The 19,669-nt window shown below is 36.4% G+C and overlaps 1 protein-coding gene across 3 annotated transcripts in view; it reads right to left on the reverse strand.

Moving 5' to 3' along the window:
- The window catches only part of SLC44A5 (solute carrier family 44 member 5), a 357,535-nt gene that overhangs the window by 59,689 nt on the left and 278,177 nt on the right, over window positions 1–19,669 (reverse strand). For all 3 annotated transcript variants that reach the window (XM_057534098.1, XM_057534090.1, XM_057534109.1), the window contains one exon: window positions 14,065–14,149. In XM_057534098.1, coding sequence (XP_057390081.1) covers window positions 14,065–14,149 — 85 coding nt within the window. The remainder of the gene's footprint in view (window positions 1–14,064; window positions 14,150–19,669) is intronic.

Genomic DNA, 19,669 nt, shown 5'->3' on the forward strand with positions numbered 1-19,669 from the left:
GCTGACAAATAAAACATTATACAAGAATGTCATTGCCCTATGTTGAAATAAACTAAAATGTAGCATGATGCTAAGCTGCAAATAAAGTGTAAGATTTGGCTTTGATATCAGGGACACAGTAGAAATGAAAATGTAATGGCCAGACAGTGACTAAACTTCACGTAGTTATTACAAAGTAAAAGTCTTATTTCCAACTTCTAGAATCAACCTACCAACAGAACATGAAAGATTCTGATGGAGTTGCAGAAATGAACTTTATAACAAACTTGATCATGTAAAGGGTAAATATAGAAAGTGGAATGGAAAGGAAAGATGGAGAGAAGGGTAGTGGGGATAATATCCTCCTGTTACATAAAGAGGAGTCGAGATACTGACAGAAGTTAGTGGAACAAGCAATCGAAGCTCAGTATACCATTTAAAGTCACAAAAGTAAACTATAAGAAAATCTAAAGGCAATAATTTAACCATCAAACTTGGAACGAGGAGGGAGAACAGGAAAACAGATAATGTAAATTAGTTAAATCTTCATTTTTCATAGCAGGCTATCAATGGATACTATCTAAAATTAATAAAGTACAAAATGAAAGAATAAGCATATGATTTAAAGTTATGCAAAAAACTGCCAGAAGAACTAAGAGCAGTGTTACGGACTGAATGTGTTCCCCCAAAAGTCATATGTTAAAATCCTAACCCCCAAAGTGATGGTATTAGGAGGTGGGGCCTTTGGAGGTGCTTAGGTCAGGAGGGTGTAGCCCTCATGAATGGAATTAGTGCCCTTATAAAGAGACCTCAGAGAGCTCTCTCATCCCTTCCTCCACTTGAGGATTCAGAATAAAGATGGCAAACCAGGGAATGGACCCTCGCCAAGAACCTGACCAAGCAGGCACCTAATCTTGGACATCTAGTCCCAAGAATTGTGAGAAATAAATTTTTGTTGTTTACAAGCTACCTAGTCTGTAGTATTCTGTTATAGCAGCCTGAACTGACTAAAACAACCAGAAGGAGGAGAGATTATCTTTCTGGAAAGAAATCTCCTAAGACAGGAGACCATTGCTTTTATTGCTTTTATTATAAGCTCTTCATTATTGCTTGGTTTATTTTCATAGGCATATATTATTTTGATACAGATTTTAAAAATTAAACCAAGTAATAGATCTGGGCTTGTAGTATGTTCAATCAAACAGATTTGTGAGACCTCCTTGCCATTTTATAAGTGTTTCTTCAGTGAATTGAAGACAAAATTATTATTGCTTCACTTAGATGCCAAATTGATGCAAAACTTAAATAGAAGAGCTTTGTTCTCTTAATCTTTCCTGTTTCCCTATCTGAAGCTCATACTAGGAAGATGGGTACTTCAGTCTGTCTAATCTGGCAATTGGGCTGCATCAGACAACGTTCAAAGTTGTTTTAACCCAAACTTTATAAGCTGAAGTTTTTGTAGTAGCCAGAAGGTGGCATCAAAATCAATCGAGTTCTTGCTTTTTACTAGAAATCCCAAAGAAAAGGATCATACCCAAGTATCATGAATAACTTCCCTGCAACTCAAAAGGCAGAGAAAGTTACACACGTCAACAAAGCACTCCATTTTCCTTTGAGTCTGTTTTATCTGCTTTGACATTTTAGAAAACTCCCAGTGTTTCCCCTAGTGTCCTTTTGGTTAGGCATAGACAAAGCACAGACTGACCAAATTCTATCCTAAACACTATCACACCATCTCTAAGCATGGGATTTTAAGCTCAGTTAAGGAATGTTTTTTAGAGTTGAGAATCAAAGGGTTGCTCTAAGCACATCATGACACTCATGAGTACAAACACTGTTGCAGTCGAACAAGTATGTCCTGGACTCAGTTGTTTGGAGTGCCTAACCTGCTTTACACATTGTCACAGAGATGCATTTCATTTACAGATGAAAATATATACACACACATTTTTTTTTAATGTAATGGTACTTTTTACCAGTTTATGTTCAAGATTTTAAGGACTAGATTAAACGTGGAACATGGAAAACCAATTTCACTGCAACTCTATCAATACGCAGCCTAAAGAACACAGAATTTGGGGTTAGAACGTGTTACTTTTGCCATTTGGTAGTCAGCTGACCCTGAATGCATACTTTAACCTATCTGAACTTGCTTCCTAATTTTCTAGATGAGAGTAGTAATAATGGCACCACTTAGCAGTGCTAACAGGAGGATCTGATAAGAACTTTACACTGACCTCCAACTGGAGCAAATCACTGTCTTTCCTGTGCTACCCCTTTATTCTGATTCATTTAACAGTGAACCTACTGAGCACCTACTATAATGAAGTGCTGAGGACACAACAGCAAAACAGAGAACGTCCCTCATCTCAAAGAACTTTGACTCTAGTATAGAGGAAAATAAACAAGTGAAATTAATAATCAGGATAAATTCAAGTAGTGATAAGTACCCAAGACAATAAATCAGGGTCTCGTGCCAGAAAGTAACTAGAGAAAGTGGGGGTGAGTGTAATGTTTCAGATGGGATTGTAAGCATTATTCTTCAGACAGCACACTCTGCGAAACACACTAGATTGAAATCCATGGATTTCTTCTTCTTTTTTTTTTTGTCCAGTTCCTAGTTTAATTTTTTCCAGTTTTATTGAGAATATACTTGACATGTAACATTGTATTAGTTTAAGGTATACAGCATAATGATTTGATATATGCATATATTGAGAAATAATTATCACAATAAGTTTAGTTAACATCTACCACTTCATATAGCTACAAAGTTTTTTCTTGTGATGGGAACTTTTAAGATCTATTCTCTCAGCAACTTTCAAATATACAATATAGTATTGTTAATTATAGTAACCATGCTGTACCTTCCATCCCTAGAAACTTATAACTGGAGGTTTGTACGTTTTGACCACCTAAACCCCTTTCCCACACCCCACACCTCCCACTTCTGGCAACCGCCAATCTGTTCTGTTTCTATGAGTTCATTTTTTTTTAGATATCACATAGCATAATAGCCTCAGGGTCCATCCATATTGTCACAAACGGCAGGATCTCCTTCTTTTTTACTGCTGAATTTTTAAATTTATTTATTTGTATAAAATCACATTTTCTTTACCCATACACCCATCCAGTGAGACTTAGGTTGTTTCCAGGACTTGACTATCATAAGCAATGCTGCAATGAACATGGGGGTGCAGATATCTATTCAAGATCATGATTTAATTTCTTTTGGATATATACCCAGAAGTGGAATTACTGGATCATGTGGTAATTCTATTTTTAATTTTTTTAGGATCTCCATACTGTTTTCTATAGTGGCTGCACCAATTTACATTCCCACCAATAATGCACAATAATTTCTCCATATCCTTGCCAACACTTGTTTTCTCTTGTCTTTTTTGATGATAGCCATTTTAATCAGGTGATAACTCATGTGGTTTTGATTTGCATTTTCCTGATGATTAGTGATGTTGAGCACCTTTTCATATATCTGTCGGCCATCTGTATGTCTTCTTTGGAAAAATGTCTATTCAGATCCTCTGCCTATTTTTTAATCATGTGTTTCACTGTTTGGTTTTTTACTATTGAGTTATATGGGTTCTTTATAAATTTGGGATATTAATCCCTTATCAGATGTATGATTCACAAATATTTTCTCCCATTCCATAGGCTTCCTTTTCATTTTGTTGATGGTTTCCTTTGCTGTGCAGAAGCTTTTTAGTTTGATGTAGTCCCACTTGTTTATTTTGCCTTTTCCTACCTTTGCTTTTGGTGTCAGATCCAAAAGATTATTGCCAAGATTGATGTCAAGGAGCTTACTAGGAGTTTTACAGTTTCAGGTCCTAATTCAAGTCTTTAATCCATCTTGAATTGATTTTTGTTTATGCTGTAAGATGGAAGTGGTCCAGTTTCGTGGCTTTGCATGTGGCATTCCAGTTTTCCCAATACCATTTATTGAAAAGAATATCCTTATTGTATATTCTTGGCTTCTTTGTCATAAAGTAATTGACCATATTTCTGTGGCTTTATTTTGGGGCTCTCTAATCTGTTCCATTGAACAATGTGTCATAATTCTCTCTCCTCTTCTATTTTATGAAGGAGTTTGAGAAGGACTGTTGTTAATTCTTCTTTAAATGTTTGGTAGCGTTTATCAGTGAAGTCATTTGGTCCTGGACTTTTCTTTGTTGGGAGGTTTCTGGTTACTGATTCAATCTTCTTACTAGTAATTGGCTTGTTCAGATTTTCTGTTTCTTCATGATTCAGTCTTGGTACGTTGTATGTTTCTAGGATCCATTTCTTCTAGGCTGTCCAACTTCTTGGTATATAATGGTTCATAGTAGTCTCTTATGATCCTTTGTGTTTGTGTGGTATCAGATGTCTCCTGTTTCATTTCTGAATTTATTTAAGTAGTCTCACCTTTTTTCTCAATGAGTCTAGCAAAAGGTTTGTCAATTTTATGTTTTCAAAAAAACAGTTGGTAGTTTCACTTATCTTCCCTATTGCTTTTTTTTTTTTGACATCTTTATTGGAGTATAATTGCTTTACAATGTTGTGTTAGTATCTGCTGTATAACAAAGTGAATCAGCTATATGTATATATATATCCCCATATCTCCTCCCTCTTGCGCCTCCCTCCCACCGTCCCTATCCCACCCCTCTAGGTGGTCACAAAGCACCAAGCTGATCTCCCTGTGCTGTGCAGCTGCTTCCCACTAGCTATCTCTTTTACAGTTGGTAGTGTATATATGTCAATGTCACTCTCTCACTTCGTCCCAGCTTACCCTTGCCCCTCCCTGTGTTCTCAAGTCCATTCTCTACATCTGCATCTTTATTCCTGTCCTGCCCCTTGGTTTGTCAGAACCTCTTTTTTTTTTTAAGATTCCATATATATATGTTAGGATATGGTATTTTTCTCTTTCCGACTTACTTCACTCTGTATGACAGACTCTAGGTCCATCCACCTCACTAAAAATAACTCAATTTCATTTCCTTTTATGGCTGAGTAATATTCCATTGTATATATGTGCCACATCTTCTTTATCCATTCATCTGTGGATGGACACTTAGGTTGCTTCCATGTCCTGGCTATTGTAAATAGTGCTGCAATGAACACTGGGGTACATGTCTCTTTTTGAATTATGGTTTTCTCAGGGTATATGCCCAGTAGTGGGATTGTTGGGTCATATGGTAGTTCTATTTTTAGTTTTTTAAGGAACCTCCATACTGTTCTCCATAGTGGCTGTATCAATTTACATTCCCACCAACAGCTCAAGAGGGTTCCCTTTTCTCCACACCCTCTTCAGCATTTATTATCTGTAGATTTTTTGGTGATGGCCATTCTGACCAGTGTGAGGTGATACTTCATTGTAGTTTTGATTTGCATTTCTCTAATGATTAATCTCTATTTCATTTATTTCCACTCTGATCTTTGTCATTTCCTTCCTTCTACTAACTTTGGGCTTATTTTGTTCTTCTTTTTCTGGTTCCTTTAGGTGCAAAATTAGGTTGTTTACTTGAGATCTCTCTTGCTTCTTAATGTAGTTGTTTATCACTATGAATTTCCCTCTTAGAACTGCTTTGCTGTGCTCCATATGCTTTCGTATGTTATGTTTCCAGTTTCATTTGTCTCAAGATACTCTCTAATTTCCCTTTTGATTTTTTCTTTGACCCATTTGCTTAGTGGCAAGTTGTTTAATCTTTACATATCTGTGAATTTTCCAGTTTTCTGAATTAATTTCTAGTTTCATACCATTTTGGCAGGAAAAGAGGCTTGATATGATTCCAGACTTTTTACATTTATTAAAACCTATTTTGTGGCCCAACACATGATCTATCCTGCAGAATATTCCATGTATTTGAGAAGAATGTATATTCTGTTGGTTTTAGATGTAATGGTCTGTAAATGTCTGTTAAGTCCATCTAGTCTAACATGTAATTTAGTCCAATTCTTCCTTACTAATTTTCTGTCTGGATGATCTAACCATTGATGAAAGTGGGGTATTGAAGTCCCCTACTATTATTATATTGCTGCCTAATTTTCCCTTCAGATCTGTTAATATTTGCTTTATACATTTCAGTGCTTTTAAGTTGGGTACATATTTATAAATGTTATATCCTCTTGTTGGATTGACCCCTTTATCATTATATAATAATCTTCTTTGTCACTTATTAGAGTCTTTGCCTTAAAGTTTATTTTGTCTGATATAAATATAACTACCTCTGCTTTCTTTTGGTTTCCATTTGCATGGAATATGTTTTTCCATCCCTTTGCTTTTATTCTGTGTCTGCGCATAAAGCTTAAGTAAATCTCTGGTAGGCAGTATATAAGTTGAGTCTTGTTTTATTATTCATTCAGCCACTCTGTATCTTCAGATTGCATCATTTTATCCATTTACATTTAAAGTAATAATTGATAGGTGGGACTTACTATTGCCATTTTATTCATTGCTATCTGGCTGTTTTGCAGTTCTTTTGTTCTTTTCTTCCCGTGCTCTCTTCCTTTGTGATTTGATGATCTTCTGTAGTAGTATGCTTAGATTCCTTTTTTTTTTTACCTTTTGTGTATCTACTATAGGTTTTTGCCTTGTGGTTACCACAAGGCTTACATAAAACATATTACAGCAGTCTATTTTAAGCCGATAACTTAATGCAGATGCATACTAAAGTTCTACATTTTTATTCTCCCCCCAACATTTCATGTTTTTGATGTCATAATTTGCATCTTTTCACCTTGTGTATCCATTAATAAGTTACTGTAGTTATAGCTATTTTTACTACTTTTGTCTTATAACCTTCATACTAGATTTATAAATGATTTACCCACCACCATTATAATTTTAGACTATTCTAAAATAGAGCTTAATTATGTATTTTCTTTTACAAGTGATATTTTTACTTTCATATGTTTTTCCTGTTACTAATTAGCATCCTTTCATTTCGGCTTGAGGAAGTCCCTTTAACATTTCTTACAAGGCCAGTATGAACTCTATCAGCTTTTCCCTGTCTAGAAAACTCTTTATCTCTCCTTCAATTCTGAAGGATAATTTTGCTGGATAGAGTATTCTTGGTTGGCAGTTTTTATTCTTTCAATATATGTATCATTGAATATATCATTCTACTGCCTTCCGGCTTGCAAAGTCTCACTGAAAAATCTGCCTGTAGTCTTACAGAGGTTTCCCTTACATGTAACAAGTTGTTTTTCTCTTGCTGCTTTTAAGATTCTGTCCTTGTCTTTAACTTTTGACAGTTTAATTATAATATTTCTTGCTATGAGTTTCTTTGGGTTCATCTTATTTGGAACTTTCTGTGCTTCCTGGATTTGGATGTCTGCTTGCTTCCCCAGGTTAGGGAAGTTTTAAACCATTATTTCTTTGAAGAAGCTTTCTGCCCCTTCTCTCTTTCTTCTCCTTCTGGGATCCATATAACGCAAATGTTGATCCACTTGATGGTGTCCCATAAGTCCCTTAAGCTATCTACACTCTTTTTCAGTCTTTTTTCGTTTTGCTCCTCTAATTGGATGAATTCTACTGCCCTATCTTTGAGTTTGCTCATTCTTTCTTTTGCTTATCTAGTCTGCTGTTGAACCCCTCTAATGAATTTTTCAGTTCAATTTTTATATTCTTCAGCTCTGTGATTTCTGTTGATACTTTACCTATATTTTCTCTCTCTCTGTTGAAATTCTCATTATACTTATGCATTGTTCTCCTGACTTTGGTGAGCATCTTAATGACCTTTATTTTGAATTATATCAGGTAAATCATGTATCTCCATTTCATTAAAATCTGTTTCTAGAGATTTATCTGTTCTTTTGTTTGGAACATATTCCTCTGTTTCTTCATTTTCCTTGATTCTATGCGTTGGTTTCTGTGCATTAGATAAAACAGCTGCCTCTCTCAGTCTGGTTTCTTGTAGGAGGTAAACCTTAATGTTCACCCCAGCCCCAGCTCTTAACTGTCTCTCAAACCTTTGTGCATGTCCAAGTTGCTTTCTTTGTTCTTAGTGGCTCTTAGTAGTTGAGTAGTGCCAAGACCTGTCAGTGTCCCAAAGGGGAGGATCTCAGTCAGTGATAGATGCAGGCTGATTGGAAATCAGACCCTCAGACACCAGCTTTTAAAGTACATAAATAGATCTCTTTCAGGGAAAGGCTGGGAAATGAGCATTTCAGTCTGCTCCCTCTGCACTGAGTGCTGAGGGGATAGCCAGTTAAGAAGTGTTTTTTTGTTTGCTACAGTTATCCTATTTCATTGTGGGACCAATGAAATGCAAGCCCCATGGGCCACCAGAGCCAGATCAAGGGGTGTGTCCCCTGGTGGCAGTTGCAAAAGCTCGCGCACTAGATGTGTGCACAAGTTCCTTCCAGGTAGTCAGTACAACTTGGAGCTACCAGAGGGAGAACACAGAGACAGTGCCCACTGGCCTCCTCCAGGCTCTGGGGAAGACTGTAGTCATCCCCAGATGTGTGCATATTAGAAGTCTAACCCTCATGCAGCAGCTATTGAAGTATGCAAGTAGCTTTCTTTCAGGAAAAGCCTGGGAGATGGGTGTTTCTGTCTATTCCCTCTGAGATGAGTCTGGGGGAAATAACCACAGTGAGTTAAGAACTTCCTTGTTTACAATAGTCTTATGAGTCTCATGGATGCAAGCCCTGTTGGCTTTCAGAGCTAGGTGTTTTGAGGGCCTGTCCCTTGGGTCAGAGTCTTAAAAGTTGGGGCACTAGATGTGGGGTTCAAACCTTTCATTCCTCAGGGACAGGCTGGGATTTGGGCATTTCCTCCCAATTATATGGCACTGAGCCAGGCGTGGGGTTTATGGTAAAACTGTGTCTCAGCCTTTCCTACTCATTTTGATGTGGGTATTCCTTGTTCACCTGATACGTAGGAGTCACTCAGCTAGTTTCTGGATTTCTTTCAGAGGGAATTGCTCTGTGTGTAGCTGTAGATCCAGTGTGTCCTTGGGAGGAGGTGAGTTAGAAGCCTCCTATGTTGCCAGCTTGGACTGGAACTCTCTGAAATCCATGGATTTCTTGGCTATATCCCTGAAGACTGAGATCCTTGAGAAAACTGTGTTTTGTCTCCTAGAGTGATTCCAACCTTTTGCATAGTGACTGGCCCTTTGGAGACCTCACGAATGATGTATTATAATATTGAATATGAAAGTGCTTTGTTAAAAAAAGGACATGTAAGTTTCACCCTAATTACTGTTCTTTCATTTAATTTTTTGCATTATTATCAGAAAATTAAGGCCAGGTAGGTTGCGTCCAATACCCAAAGGTCAACAATGGAAAGATGTAAAGTCAGGATTTGACTCTAGAGTATATTCTTTCAACAAAATGTTTTCTCTCTTTTTCTTTCAAAGGGCTTTGATAAGTAAGGTAACTCATTGCCTCAGCTCATGTACTTTCAAGACTTTTATTTTTGGACAATTTGGAGGGAATATAAAAGTATTAGATTTTTTGGTAGAAACTTGTAATGCATATTAATATATAAATAAGCAAATAAAAATTACTCATAATTCTATTTTATAATATCTGTCATTAATTCTTTTTCAAAATAAACGAAGTTTAATATTTTCCTGCCTACATGCTCACTGTGAACAATTGCAACAGTTCAAGAAGGTATAAATAGCAACAAGAATGGTCTTTTAAAATGTAAAGTGGATTGTATCACTTTCTTGATGAACACCTTTCCATGGCCTTCCTGCACTTATACATAAAATCCAAATACTTTTAAAGGGCACATAGAACCACAAAATCTGACTCCTATCTGGTTCTCAGACATCTGCTCATTCCACGCCCCTTTTTCTTTGCTACACTCCAGCCTCCTGGGCTTCTTTCTGTTCCTGGAGTATCAGGCTCATTCCTGCCTCAGGACCTTTGCCCTTGTCTCTGGCTTTAAAGCTCTTACCAAGGCTTTTGAAAGGCTGCCTAGCCTTTCACATTTCAATTTAAAAGTCACCTCCTCATGAAAGTCCTAACCTGCCCCATGCAACCGCGAGGCAGCTCATTATATACCAGTCATTCTCTATGGGGCCACCTGTTTTGTTTTTTCCTTTATAGCATTTATCACACAATCTGAAATTATCTTGATTGTTTACATCTTTATTGTAATTGCCCTCTAATTGAATGTAAGCTTCATGAGTGCAGGTAGCTTGTCTATTTGTTTGCACTATAACATCAGCCTTTAGAACACTATCAGAAATATAATAGTGACTCAGTAAACACATAAATAAAGATAAAAATATAATCCCACTACCCAGAAATAATTAACGTAGGGATGTGTATATCCTTTCATATATAGGTGTTTTTTTTGTACATGATATTCATATGTATCACAAGGCAGAATTATACTATACATGGCATTTATTACACTAAATTATATAATTATACTAAATCATGGTGTAACCTGATTTCTTGAATTAACAAAATATCATGGGCGTATTTCCATGTCAATAAATATATCTCTACTCAATCACTTTTAATGATTAAAAGTATTTTATTATATGACTATACCGTAACTCATTTAATCAATCTCCTATTGATAGACATTTAGGCTGTTTCCATTTTATTATTACTATTTCATAGTACCTATAACATTAGGAAAGTTTATGCAAATTTCCATCATATATGTTCTAGGAGAAAAACTGCTGAATCAAAAAGAACATACAAATTTCATAAATACTTGATAAAATGTGATAAATATTATCATATTTCACTACCACCAGTAGAAAATAAGATGTCTTTTTTTCCCCTCATTCTGGTCAACCCTGGAAATATTAATCTTTTTAATTTATTTGACAACTTAATAAGCTCAAGTAATATCTCTTTATTAATTTGCATTTCTTTTTTAACTGTGGTTGATCAGCACTTTCTGTTATTATTGGCCATTATATCATGTTATTTCCTGTTTATTACTTTTGCCAACTTCTACACTGAATGATCATCTTTTTCTTTTTTGATTTTATAAAAGTAGTTCATATTATAAAGCTACTGACCCACTGTCAGGTATACATGTTGAAAAAATTTCTTTTTCCTGAATTTCCACTTATCTTTTAACTTTGCATACCACTTTGCAGGTTAAAGTGGGATTACTCTGTGTCATACTTTAAAATTTCTGTTACATTTTCTGGCTTTGGTGTCATGTTTAGAAAAAGCTTCTTTACCCCATTATTCTATTAACATGCCCCTGCATTTTCTTCTGCTACTTTTTGGTTGTATATTTTATATACAATATTTCCATGTTTCAGTATTCATTTTGGTATAATGTATGAGATAAACATCCAATTTTATTTTTTTATTTTTTAAAAATTTTATTTATTTATTTATTTATTTATGGCTGTGCTGGGTCTTCGTTTCTGTGCGAGGGCTTTCTCTAGTTGTGGCAAGTGGGGGCCACTCTTCATCGCGGTGCACGGGCCTCTCACTATCGCGGCCTCTCTTGTTGCGGAGCACGGGCTCCAGATGGCGCAGGCTCAGTAGTTGTGGCTCATGGGCCTAGTTGCTCCGCAGCACGTGGGATCTTCCCAGACCAGGGCTCGAACCCGTGTCCCCTGCATTGGCAGGCAGATTCTCAACCACTGCGCTACCAGGGAAGCCCCTGAATTTTTTTTTATATTCATGAATGTTATTTCAGTTAATTCAATACCACGTATTTAATAATCTACTCTTTGGCTACTGGTGTGGAATCCCATCTTTATCACATTCAAAACTGATATTTGTAATTGTATTTCTTTCTTTCTGCTAGTTCTATGATAATTTCACACTGTTTTAATGATTGAAATCTGATATTTTCATAAATATTTTCACTTACTACTAAAAACTCTCAGAATCATTTAAAGTAACTTATTAACTTTTCAAATTAATACACATTTATATAAGAATTAAAACAATTGAGAGGCTTAAAATATATACATATTGGAATACAATAGGTGGTTTGTAAACAAGTATATAAATTTACCAAATGATAATTGTGGTATCAGAAATCAGAGAGGAAAAAGAGCATATTTTTCAACAAACTATTCTGAGATCAACTGGCGCTGCAATTGGAAAAAAAGAAAGTTTGATTCTTACTTCATTCCATACACAAAAATAAATCCCAAGTGCATTAGAAATTTATAACTTCTAATAAACCATAGACATACTAGAGAAATATAGCTAAATGTTATTTTCAGGAGAAGGAAGGCAATTATAATCATGACACAAAATCCAGAAACTATAAAGAAAATTAACATAATCAATTCTTAAAAATATAAACATGCATTTTTAATGGCTCCATTATATTTTATTAAATACATGGGCCATAATTTACTACCATCCACATGTTGTTAGATATCTGTATAGTTTCCAATATACTGTTATTATAAATAATACTTTAAAGAACATGTCTGTTACACTAGGATTGTCTTTGAATGATCTTCATGTACTGGAATTTGTGGTATCACATTTTTGTTGGAAATAAGTGGGTCATTGGCTTAAGTCTGGGAAACATTGTTACAGAGGTCCTTTTAAAAATAGCCTACGGGCTTCCCTGGTGGCGCAGTGGTTGAGAATCTGCCTGCTAATGCAGGGGACGCGGGTTCGAGCCCTGGTCTGGGAAGATCCCACATGCCGCGGAGCGGCTGGGCCCGTGAGCCACAGCTACTGAGCCTGCGCGTCTGGAGCCTGTGCCCCGCAACGGGAGGGGCCGCGATAGTGAAAGGCCCGCGCACCGCGATGAAGAGCGGTCCCCGCACCGCGATGAAGAGTGGCCCCCACTTGCCGTAACCAGAGAAAGCCCTCGCACGAACCGAAGACCCAACACAGCCAAAAAAAATAAATAAATAAATAAATAAAGTAGCTATAAAATTAAAAAAAAAAAAAAAAAAATAGCCTATTTTAAAGAACTAGAGATTTAGAGATTTGTGTGATCTTTCTACCACCTGGTGCTTTTGCTGTCCTTCATAGTGTGAAGGTTTTGTTGGCAATGTCTAGGAGTTTTTGAGTTACTGAGGTTAAGATAAGAATTACCATCCTAGATCAGAATTTAGTCTAGTTGTCTCTAATAGGCAATGCGGACCTTTTGTAGATGTCAACTTACCCGCCATAAACTCAACCTGACATGATTAAGGATTTATCCCCCAACCTCGCCCAAATTTCTGGTTTCTCGATTGTCCATAATAATTCTACTCCTTGTGTGTTGTTAACCCTTTCCTAAACCTATTTTTTAAATCTGTTTATCTCTTGGAATAATAAGCTCCAAGTTATGGGTGGGCAACATGGGGACACAACAGAAATATTCTGAGACTCCTTTTTGCTGTTTTTGGTGGTAGAGAGCGCTGCTGCTGCCTTGGTTTCTTACCCTTTCAATACCAACTTTTATAGAAACTGATTTGATTATAAAGAACTAGGGTATTGAGTAAAAACTCAGGTATTACCAGAAAAGAAATGGACCAGTGAGAAAGGAGAAAAAAATTTCTAAAAATATGAAATCTATGTTTCTGTTTTGTTTTTTCTTTATGATGAAGAAAGAAAACTTGCTTTCAGAAATGAAAACTTCTGTTATAATTAACACTAGAAAGGAATTTAATGAAACATTCTCCCTTGTTTGTTTCAGCTACTCAGGGTCATTGTCAGCAGCAGGCTAGTTGTCTTGAAAAGCTGGCCTGACACTCATTGAAGACTTTCTAGGTGTGCCCCTCACTTTGAAAGGGGGAGTGATTTATCAGTAGACACTGTGGCAAAAACAATTCTAACTGCACCGTCTAGCTTTTTAGCAGCTCCTCAGAACTCAGCCTTCCTATAGCCCACTTCATAAGGCATTTTAAAATATGGCTTCTGATAAAATCACTGGTTCAATTCACCCAGTACAATTATATTTTTACTAAGCAGTGTCTTCACGTGTTCTAATAAAATGCTGCAGAAAAATGACATCTTGTCTTAAGTCATATAGTATGAAACATCCCACCTGCTTAGAAACTGTCTCTGGGGAAAAGGGGAGGGAAGTCCTTTTTTATGAATTTCAATCCTCTTATGAGTAGGATTAATGCAAAAGTGATTTCTAGGTTCCAGCTTAGACAGTAAAATCAGACAAAGCAAAGTGGCCATACTCACTCATTGGGGGTGCCCTTTTGGCCACAAAAGTAGCCCTGGCTGTCTGTAGGATAGGCCACTCTTCTGGGGTCGCCATTGACCCAGGCTGCAGGAACAAGAAAAGACAAAAAAAATCAGCAACAGCTGGCTGAAGGCAGTCTGATTTGAGAAATTAGAATGCACCATTGCAACACACTAACCTCTCCCCTCAATCACAAAAGATTATTGATTTTCTTAAAAGAGTAATTTCTTAATGAAAAGTAAAATAAAATATGGATGAATCAGTCAGAAAGCACATTTCTTATTCTCTCAGGATTCATCTGGGTTGTAGCCAAAACATGAGGTAATGCACTTAGAAAATGACATTTATTAAAATGTGAATTAGAGGGCACACTACAAATGCTTGGTTGTCAAGAAGTCACTTTTGCTAGGGCTCAAACCTAAATGACTTCATAGCAGAGCTAATAAATTTGCAGTACATATTATGATGTAATTCTTTGGGGTTATACATAAGTGAAGACCATTACAAAAAATTCAAAGGAATGAAACTATAATACCCAATTCAAATTGCCTAGTTCTTTATGATTTCTTATGACACTGTAAAGGCAAACAGTAGCAACTTCAGAAGTAACACATAATAAAAATTCACTGTACACTTTGTCTGATAATCTCAAAGCTGCCTATAAATATCAAGTGTTTTCAAACTTCATGAAATTAAAGATTTGGCTCTGTTTTCTCTGAAGATGCTGGGAGGGCTCTACCTCATACAAACTCATAGCCCTTATATACTTATCAGCTAGACTAGAGAACCACAGAAAGCAACATACATTAGCTAAATTGGGCAATACTCCCTAATTCTAACTAAATGTTTCTAATTTCTCTAATTTGATTAATACGTTTCCTAAAAATCTGGGAAATTTATTGGTCACCTAATGCTTGCCTCTGCATATGGAAAACATATCTCTTTGTCCTTTGCTTCTTTTAACATTTCCAGCTATCTCCTTACCCACATTTAATGGATTTGACAGTTCATGTTACAATTCAATCACTCTTATGTATATGGCCTGTGTGACTTGGGAAGATAAAAATAAATCAATTCTGAATGAGAATTTTAATATGGAAAAGACACTTTTCTCAATATTTTTTCTCATCCATCCAAGCCTTTCCTTTTAGTATCCGAGTACCCAGAAAACTCTCCTTTGTCGAATTCTTTCTCCAATGTCATAGAGGCATTGACAGTTTCATCTTCTAATACCTTCTTATAAAATCTGACTCATTCGGACAGTTCTCTGCTGCCATATGCTCCCATCTTTATTTCCCAGGATAAAGAAAGTGGACTATAAATAAGGCATTTAAATGACATCTAAGTGTTCAATGTATAATGTCTCCAGGCACTATTTTATTAAATTCTGTTTTTATATCTTAGTTTGTCAGATACCTAAGAGTTCTAATTTTACCTGACTCTATACTCTGTAATATGTTTCTTTTAACTTTATCCCAAAATGGTTTATTCCTTTTCTATACAATTATTAATTCAAAATGGGCACCTGAAGAAACATTTGGATTGTTAGGTTTGCTACTTAATATTTTTATGACCCTGAAAAAGTCACTTAAATGCTTTAGTCTTGGCTTTCCAATTTGTTACTAAAAAAAAAATGTGTATAATAATACCCAGCCCCAAAGAATGTTGAGGATATGAAAGAAGATAAAGAAAGTAGAATGCCTAATGTGGTGCTTGGCGTGCAATATGGACTCAGTAATGATAGTTCCTGTCTTATTTGGGTTTCACAGAAACCAAACACTGAGACAAGGACTTTGATACAGGTAGTTAATTTGGGAAGTGATTAAGTGGGGGGTGAAGAGAGTGAGACAGGGAAGGGAGCAAAGCCAATAAAGTGCATATTAACGAGTGGGATACTGTTATGGGTGAGGTGACTCCACGCTGCTGGGGACCTTCTGAGGAACCATGGAGAACATCTGCCCATGTCCCCATGTCAGTGGGCATGATAAAACTGCCTGCCATAGCTGCAAGCAAACTTGGAAGGACTGAGGGGATATGGGGTGGGGCACCAGCAACACCTGCTGTAGTTTTTTTTTCTTTTTTCATCATCAGTCATTCAGTTAAAGATCTTACTAAGTGACAGCTATGTGTCCTGTACTAGAAGTCAATACCAGTATAGTTTATGTCAGAGTTCTCAACAAACACATGAAAAGGAGAGAATAAAGTTTGTAGAAGGCTTGGAGAAGAGGTGGGACCTGGAAAAGACTGGAAAATGACTGAGATTTGAGAAGGAATCTGGAAGGTGACAAGGAGTAGGGAAAGAGTTATAGATTGAGGAAACAGTATAATAATAATAAGAGCTTCAATTTACTAATTGCTTACATGTATCAAGTACTATGCTAAATATATTCTATCCATTTCTCATTTGAGTCTCACAATAACCCTATAAAGTAGATATTTTCACCTCTGATATTATTTGCAGCTCAGAGTTTTATTTACTTCTCAAGATCACCCAGGTTTTAAGTGGCATAAACAGGGTTTGAACTTAGGAGTGTTGCTCTCTGGGGCTCATGCTTTAAACATTAGACTATAGTCACTATACTGCTGCCTACTAAAGGATAGATTAGGAATGAGCTTGCTAACAGTGGTAACGACAAGGGTATCAGCTAAATGAGGATGAGCAGTATGTTAGACACATATGGTAGGAAAGGAGATAACACAGGTAATTTTGGAGCCTCTGCCACCTGTAAAGAAGAGCTTTGTACTTGGCAGGAGAAGCAGAGAGTCTGGTTGACAGGGATCTGATGCCCAAGACAAAGGAGAGGAAGATGAACATGGAAGTGTCAAGGGAAGAGTTCTCCTTCTTGATTTTGTAGTTTTGAATTATGGCAGGTGGCTGTTTACTAAGCTGCTGCTACACCTCTCCACGCATCCTCTGGCACAGAAGTTTTGCTGCATATGTTCTGTGTTTGAGCTGGAACATCAAGTCTGAGCTGAAAGCTTCAAAGGCCAATTCAACCAAGTCACCTCAGTCAAGGGTATCTAGTTTTCTTTATCTTCTCCATTAAGACCACATCTCTCCACACCTCCAGTGGAGGAATATGGCAGGGAAAAAAGGAGGAGGAAAAGGAAATATGCAGTAGCAGTCATTCTGTCCATTAGTAAAGTAAGGGGCTTCTCACATTTTACTCCCTTTCTTGGAATTTCTCTATTCATGGAACTTCTAGAACTGTGCTGTCCAATATGGTAGCCACTAACCACATATGTCTACTGTGCACTTAAATGTGGCTTATCTGAAGTGAGACATACTGTAACTGCAAAATACACATCAGGTTTTAAAGAGAGTATGAACAACAACAAAAAAAGAATGTAAATATCTCATTAATACTGTTCATATTGAGTATATTTGAAATGATAATATTTGGTTATGGTTAATTATTATAACTAATTTCATCTGTTTATTTTTACTCCCTTAAATGTAGCTACTAGGAAATTTAACATTACACATTTGACTCACTTATGTTTCTTCTGGCTTGATCTGTTCTAGAATATTTCCCCACAAATGCCAGGGCTTCTCATATAAGGTGATTAATTGTGCTGTAGCATCATGGGTTTGTATGTCAGTCCTCCTCAACTCCATCATACCCAACACATCCTTTTTATAACGAATATTTGACAATGCTGCTTTTATATAAATCTTGAAGTACTATTTATACATAACTCATCTACCCCCCACACACAATTTCTTTTAAAAAAAAACAATAAAGTATACTAGCTGTAATGTAAATGAGAACTAAGAAAATAAGTTCTAATCAAACAGTATCCATATCAATATTGCAAATGCTCACATGTGACCAAACTAGAAGACACAGTAAAATAGGTAATTGCACCTATAGATAGAATCACTGAATGTAACAGTTATAATTGCAGGAGAATTCAGGTGTATTGTGTAGGAGACTCAAATACTGTAAGTGGTGTTGTCAATGATATGATTTTCCTAAATGAAAAAATTTTAGTAAATTCCAACCAAAAAAGTACAATCTTTCCTCAAATTCTCTTGGTAGTTATTAAAACCATGCAAAAATAAAAATTTGTAATTTTAAAACAGAAGTTGTAGATTCAAATATTTAAAAGCAAATTGTCACCTACATGAGTGGTACATGGGAAAGTTAGGCAAGAAGTGGGGCAATTCTTGGTTTTGCAGAACTGTCCCAGATATTGCCAGGCATCTATCTTTCCTGGCTCCCACCCACCCACTAAAAGACAGTAGTACCTCCAAAACATATGACAATCAGAAAGTCAACTCAAATTTTCCAGAAGACCCCCTATGCAGTGGTACCGCTCCAGTTGAGAGCCACTGATGTAGATGTTTATTCACACTCTTAAAAATTTCCCAAATATATAGATTTCACATGGTCTTTTCCTCCCTGATTTTTGGGGGGATATGCTATCATGGAGTTCTTTCTTATAATTTAATCCCATATACTTTTTTTATTCACTAGTTTTATTTTTTGGATTCTACATATAAGTGATATCATATAGTATTTATCTTTCTCTCTGTCTGAGTTATTTCACTAAGCATATTGCCTTCCAAGTACATCCATGCTGTTGCAAATGGCAAAATTTCATTCTTTTTTATGGCTGAGTAGTATTCCATTGTATGTATATACCGCATCTTCTTTATCCATTCATCTGTTGATGGACATTTGTTTCCATATCTTGGCAATTGTAAATAATGCTGGTATGAACACTGCAGTGTACGTATCTTTTTGAATTAGTGTTTTTGTTTCTTTTGGCTATATACCCCAGAGTGGAATTGCTGAGTCATATGGTAGTTCTATTATTTTTTTAAGTACTGCCTTTTCTTTTTAATATTTATTTATTTATTTAGGTTGCACCAGGTCTTAGTTGTGGCAGGCAGGCTCCTTAGTTGTGGCTCCAGGGATTCTTAGTTGTGGCTCACCAGCTCCTTAGTTGCAGCACATGGACTCCTTAGTTGTGGCCTGTGGGCTCCTTAGTTGTGGCATGCAAACTCTTAGTTGTGGCGTGCATGTGGGATCTAGTTCTCTGACCAGAGATCGAACCCGGGCCCTCTGCATTGGGAGCATGGAGTCTTAACCACTGCGCCACCCTTTTTTTTTTTTTTTGAGAAACCACCATACTGTATTCCACAGTGGTTACACCAATTTACATTCCTACCAACAGTGTACAAGAGTTCCCTTTGCTCCACATCTTTGCCAACATTTGTGATTTGTGTTATTTTTGATGATAGTTACTCTTACAGGTATGAGGTGATATCTAGTTGTGGTTTTAATTTGCATTTCTCTGATGATTAGCAACGTTGAGCATCTTTTCACGTGCCTGCTGGTCATTTGTATTCTTTGGAAAAATGTCTATGTTAAAATTTGTATGGAAACACAAAATACCCTAAATAGCCAAAACAATCTTGAGAAAGAATCACACTCCCTGACTTCAGACTATACTACAAAGCTATAGTAACAATATGGTATCGGCACAAAAACAGACTTATAGATCAATGGAACAGAATAGAGACCCCAGAAATAAGCCCATGAACTTATGGTCAATTTACAACAAAGGAGGCAAGAACATACAATGGAGAAAAGA

The sequence above is a fragment of the Balaenoptera acutorostrata genome, chromosome 1 (assembly GCF_949987535.1).
Source record: "Balaenoptera acutorostrata chromosome 1, mBalAcu1.1, whole genome shotgun sequence".
Classification (NCBI taxonomy): Eukaryota; Metazoa; Chordata; class Mammalia; order Artiodactyla; family Balaenopteridae; genus Balaenoptera; species Balaenoptera acutorostrata.